Source organism: Phalacrocorax aristotelis, chromosome 2 (assembly GCF_949628215.1).
Source record: "Phalacrocorax aristotelis chromosome 2, bGulAri2.1, whole genome shotgun sequence".
Taxonomy (NCBI): Eukaryota; Metazoa; Chordata; class Aves; order Suliformes; family Phalacrocoracidae; genus Phalacrocorax; species Phalacrocorax aristotelis.
This window is the reverse complement of record NC_134277.1, coordinates 71,563,459-71,569,458: the sequence shown is the minus strand read 5'-3', so window position 1 is coordinate 71,569,458 and position 6,000 is coordinate 71,563,459. Positions and strand designations below refer to the sequence as shown.

Sequence of the window (6,000 nt, the reverse complement as noted above, 5' to 3'; positions counted from 1 at the left end):
TACTGAATAACTTGCCTGGGAAATGGGTCTTAGTTTGGCTCTCATGGTGGATTCTAAGCCTCCTCTTACCAATACCCCTGAGACTGGTTAATTTTGTGGCACAAAATATTTAATTATGTGCTCTGCCAAGTGAATACATGGGCTCAAATTGAATTTCAGCCTCCCTGGGCAACTATTTTAGACCCTTTGGTAGAATGTAAATGCATATTTTCTGCTTGCCAGTTCCTGGCCCCATATCCATCAAAGCAAATCTTCAGTAGTTCCACTGAAGGCTTGGAACAATCCTAAGTTATGTTATTGAGGTCAGATTGTGACCCTGAAGCTCTGGCAGAGACCCAAACCAAGAAATTTGTGTGGGAAATTGGGGAGGGAATAAATTAGCACTTGCCTATGCTTTTTGTGGGAGTAAACTGTTGCAAAGGTGTGAGCTAAGATGAAAGCTCCTAATCGTGGTGGATATTGCTTTCCAGCTGTTTTTGCTGCAAATAGCTCTCTGTGTGTGTATGGGATGGGTCCGTATTTTCTGGTGGTGCACTGTCTCAAATAACCACCAATTTTACTTTTACTTCCCCTGACTGTCCCCATCCCCATCACTCTCTCTAAAGAAAAATTGCTTAATCTTGTACAAATAAAGTCCAGGATTACTTTCTAGTTTGGGTTTTTTTTCTCTGTGAATTTAAACCTTCATTTTCTCTCCACCAAACAAAAGTGGCAGGTCTAAATAGTATTAGGTAATTGTGGTTGTCATACTGCACATTGTACTGTGGAAAAAATTAATTGCTGGTTTTTTGCCCAAGGGTTTAAGCAGCGGTCCCTTGGTCTGACTGGGAGCATGTAATTTTCCTCCCAGTTGAGAGTGCGTACCATCGAGCAGCATGAAAGGATTCCTGTACAGCTGCACTGGGTGAGTGGGCGGGCATCTCATTCAGTAATAACATCTAATTTATACAGCCATGAAAATCTACAGCTATAAATAAACAGTTCTGACTGACTTTGCATACTTGCTCAAAATAAAATGAGAGAGAGAAACAGACTGGAAAGAGAAATCTAGTGTAAATATCGTAAAGGCCAGATCCTTGCTCGCTATACCTCAGTAAAACCTTCCTGAAATCACAGGGAAAATGTGAATTTGTGATCAACGATGTATGCTTTCCTCCTCACATGGCATCATGTGCACTGGAGAAAGGAAACCCAGGATCCCAGCAGTTGTGTTTTGGGGACAGACGTTCCCAATCGCTTTCCCGAAGGGCAAGACTGGAATCCGGCCTCTCCGTGCAGGACGTAACAGCGCGCGGTCCGTCTTCTGAGCCCTTTTCAAAGAAAGAAACCTCCCCCACTCCTGCATGATTCTCCTCTCCTGCTGGACCCCTGTAGTCCAGCAGGAAAACCATCACATGAGATCCCAAAGGTAAATCTTTGCATGAGCAGGAGCCAAGGGTGGGGTCTGCCATCCACCTCCTGGCTGGGCTTGGGAAGAAGTGTCCCTCTGTGTCAGTGCCCAGGCTTTGTTTTGAGTTTCTGACATTTAAACTCCTTGTGCTAGACTATTAGTACAAAAAAAAAAAAACACAAAAAAAAAACCAAACACAAACACTTCCCCACCCCCCCAAAAAAGCCCTGCAAAAACCCCACCCCAACAAATCTGTACAGGGAGTCTCCTGAACTTTCTCCTCTTCCCTAATTGCCTTCATGGTTTTTCTTCTGTCTGCCTCTCTGAAATATTTCTTTTGAGCAGCATCTTTCAGCTAAATTCTTTCCATGTTCTCCTTCAGCTTCAAGAGAAAAGGGGGGGAGGGGGTGTAATTGCTTACATTCCCCTTGCAAAGTTAGCTGGAGCCAGTTGTCTAGATAAACTGGGAATTATTGAACGCGCGCACGTCTTTCATTGAGTTAACTTAGTTTACAGACTAGCCCTACTATATCAACTTCCCAGACTAGAATTTTATCAGGTGCTTAACATGTGAGAAGAACAATCTTACGTATACACATTATTTTTTTTATTGCTCACAGGCAGCTTACAATGTGTTTCGTTTTTACTAAGCTCTAGCAGCATTTGAAACATGAAAATAACACCCCGGTGAACTGTGTGCACAGTAGCTCTAAGCTAGGGGGTTTGGCAATGAAGATGGAGTTAGACATTTAAGTACTCCAACTAGTTTCAAATCCCCATTTAAATGCAAGGCTAATAACAGAGCTCTTTCTCTTTCATGTTGACCATTAAGGAACACTTACGCTACTGTCGGTTTTGCCTGTTTATTGGAGTTTGCAAAGCAGATCTCCAGTGTTTTAAATGTTAACAAGATGTTGAGGCTAATAACAGAAATCAACTATATTGAGGAAGATTAGTAAACATGTGAATGGAGTGTAATTATATGGCAGGCAGCTTTATGTTAAACAGTGCTTTAAATTAACATGCTTTCTGTCAAAGCAATCATACAGTCAGTATAATTAGGTTACTTTTGCTGCAAGATTAACTGAAACCAAGAAAAAGGAAGAAAGTGTTGTGTTCAGATTTCCTGTTAAAATGGAGGGGAGATACTATGCATATTGATATTCCAGAATGTTTCTTGTTAGAAGAACTTGGCTTCATGGTGAACTTTCTGAGCAGACATTCCTAATTACGGTCCTTGTTAGCCCAATTTGTTATCTAGCTAGCTTGGAAGTCACAGCACTGTTAAAATTACCCCTCCTCTTAATTTTTTCCAGACTTGATGAAGGGTAATCCAAACAAGAGCTGGCTTGCATTCACAGGTCTTTTACAGTGTGGTGCCAAGCTCATGAGGGAGTTCGTTTACCAGTGACAAGTTTTAACCATGGACACATCCTCACGTACATTGTGCAAGAGATGAGAAATCTGTGTAAACAGATGAACACAATTTTCTTGTTCATAGCAGTTGCAGAGTTATCATGTAAGAGGCAAACATTTCATATTTTCCACCAGTTTTCCATATGTCTGATGACATAATGGCTTCACCAGAAGCTGCAATGCATTGGAGAAAGGATTTATCACAGCTGCATTTATTTTCCTCTACTTCATGGCTTCAGCATTCATGGAGAGATTGTTTGGCTTCAAGAGGAGGATTCACTTGCTTTTCTGCCTGTAGTCCAGTATTACTATTGAATCTCCTGTTTGGAAGCAGAGGAGAAAAAATTATTGGGAAAGAAAGGCACAACAGAGAAGTCATCTCACAGATCAAGCACACTGTTGGGAGGAGGATGTGAACCTGGCCCCAGCCTCCCAACATCCTTGGGGAACCGAACCTGTCTGTGAGTGGGAGTAAGCTATGAGCACATGGCTTGGCCCAGCTGCTAATGCTGAAGTGCTGCAGAAGCCGGATGAGCCTGGGATGTCCCTAGCAAGTAGGGGATTACTCGACTGCTGAGGAATTGTTTGAAATCTACCGTAGGCCACATCCCTTGATGCACCTTGATGGTGCTTTGCCAGTGGGGAAAAAGTGTCTGCCACCAAACAAGCCTAGCTTGGTGCAAGAATATATGAAAAGCTTTAAAAATAAAACTCATCTGAAAAGGCATCAGATGATTAATCCTGCAGCTAAGAGGTCTGGAGCATCCTCACATGGACAGGATAGCAAAGCATCCTCCAATGACCCACAGCTTTCTGAAGCACCAGCTAGAGACCAGATGTGCTACTGTGGGGCACCAAGTGGGACAATAACCAAATATACTTAGGTACCCTTATCTAAAACACTGTCTCAGCCTCTCTTCTTCCCTGTTAATTATCACTTACTCACAGGGAGCCCTCTTTGAAAGGTGCTTTCCTTGTCCATAGACCTCAGAGGCTCTGAAACACTAATTGGTGGGTTGTTTTTTTCTTTTATCTCCAGCCTGAACAGCATTTGGCAATTGACCTGATATGGAACAAAACCTTGGCATTTCTTCCTTCCCAAATGATCCGGTAAGTATTTTGTACTGACCAAATGGAAAGTTTAAAGATGAGAGAGAAAAAGGTCCACAAGAAAAAAAAATACTAACTTCTTAGGCCAGGGACAGGTATTAGCAAGCACCTGTTAATGTCTGGCCTTCAGTGATGAAATCGTAAGCCCTGAGTTGCCAGAGCTTCCGATCCAGTCTCCATCCAGTGGATCATCAGATAAACTTGTCAGCAAGAGTAGGGCATGTGACAGATGGTGCAGGTTTCCTTTAAATAGCTAGACTTCTCTACCCGAGGGGTAAACTGCAGCCTGGGGGAGTGACAAATATGAAGGATATAAATATGCCATCACAGGTTTGTGGCACAACTAGGATGAATGGATGAGACAAAACTAAATATTCATTTTTAGTTTGCAAGCTCTGGGCTGTAAACGGTCTTAAATTTGAGTTCCATTCATCACTGGCAATATAGTGAAATTGTAGATGTAAATATTTGTTCACCGAAAGAAATAGATATACCCTGGACTCCTAGTCTTTGCTTTTAAAGGCATAATAGAACAAATGAAGATATCTTCTGGAAAGGAGGCTTAGTTTAAAAATCCCTTCTGGACACTGTAATAACGAAGGGTGGGATCTCTGTCTGGATTGATAACTACCTGCAGAACACAAGCATTTTAACATTCAAACAGAAACTGCTGTTCACAAGCCTGTACCAGTACTATGGTACAATGACTTCACACCCCACACAGTTGCCCTTTGCATCCCTTTATTTGCCACTTGGGTTTCTGCAATCTCAACAGCTGCTCAGAAGAATGAGAGCATCGAGAATTCAGTTGTATTATAGTCTGGCTTTGTATTGCACAGATTCATGCACTGTCACATAGGCTGGGTTTCCCAATAGCTGACTAGAGGGTATTAAGGGACCTTGGGTTCACGAGCACGTGAATACAAAAATAAAACCCAGGGAAAACAATCCGTTTCTAAAATATGCTAAATGTTTCTGGAAAATGCATTTGATGCAAAAGTACTCCAAAAAGAAGAGGAAAAATACATTAAAGAGAAGATTGTGGCCTAACTTTAGCTCTGCCTTTGGTGAATAAGTTTCAGCAATGTCTGCAACATATTCAAGAGCTCGTGGAAGATCTGGAGAGGCACATCCACCCATGCACTGGGCATAAGAAAGTTAATCCTCCATGAGTTTCCTCTTTTTCCTGAGAGTGATGGCTCTTATTCTTCGCACGCACACACACACACACACATACACCCGCTTCAGTGCCTCTCACCCAGCTGCTGACCGAAGCTTTCCCTTCTGGAGGACAGCAAGCATCCAGGCATGGGTCTGTTGGAGCTGCTGCCTGCTCAGCTGTCCAGCCTCCCCTTCTGCCCTGTTCCTCTCCTAAAGAACAGTTCCACCACCTGGGGACGCACATTTCTCTGGACTTGGCAGAGGCCTTGAGGCTGTAAAATCTCGCAACTGGTTTGCCCATTGTCCTTCAGCAGGCATTTAAATCACTGGTGGAGCTGGTAGCTGTTGCTAGCTATAGCTCCTCTCCACCTGCATGTCAAAGTATTGAAATGAAGCAGTTGATGAATGCTGGTTTGTTTTTTTTTTTTTCAGGTGTGTTAGATGGAAGACAAATAAATCTGTTCCAGCTTCAAATGCTGGTGCCAAAGAAGAGACCTCACCTGAAACGAATCTGTCTGATGTGGAGAACTTTGATCTGAATTTCTCCTGAGGATCTGGTTGTCTCACCAGGAGCAAAACCCGAGGAAAAACTGCTTTGCTTTATTTTTGAGGGTTCTAGTTTGACTGGTCAAAGTAACATGAGATCAGTTGCCTGCATGATGTTTTCTACCCATAGGGAACGGGAGAAGATGTCGCACTGTTCATCTTTGGTACTCGGACCATGCAGCCAAATTCTTGGCTGAGGTAAATTTATGGCAGTTAAAGAATCAGCCCAGTGTTTCCAATTATCCTCTTTGGAGTTTCTGTATTGCTCAACATTGTCTAGTACTCTAGAAACTCTGGGATTTAAAACAAAAAAAAAAAGTCATTACTGGTACTATTTTCTGTGCCTTTCAGGCTGTGCAGCTGGGTTGCCTTAGTTA

General features: G+C 42.6%; 1 protein-coding gene across 2 annotated transcripts in view; it reads right to left on the bottom strand.

The window, feature by feature from the left end:
* Window positions 1–1,979: 1,979 nt before the first annotated feature.
* ADTRP (androgen dependent TFPI regulating protein) overlaps window positions 1,980–6,000 on the bottom strand; it is a 33,578-nt gene continuing 29,557 nt past the window's right edge. For both annotated transcript variants that reach the window (XM_075084056.1, XM_075084057.1), the window contains one exon: window positions 1,980–3,126. In XM_075084056.1, the coding sequence (XP_074940157.1) occupies window positions 3,083–3,126 (44 nt within the window). In that variant the 3' untranslated portion in view covers window positions 1,980–3,082. The remainder of the gene's footprint in view (window positions 3,127–6,000) is intronic.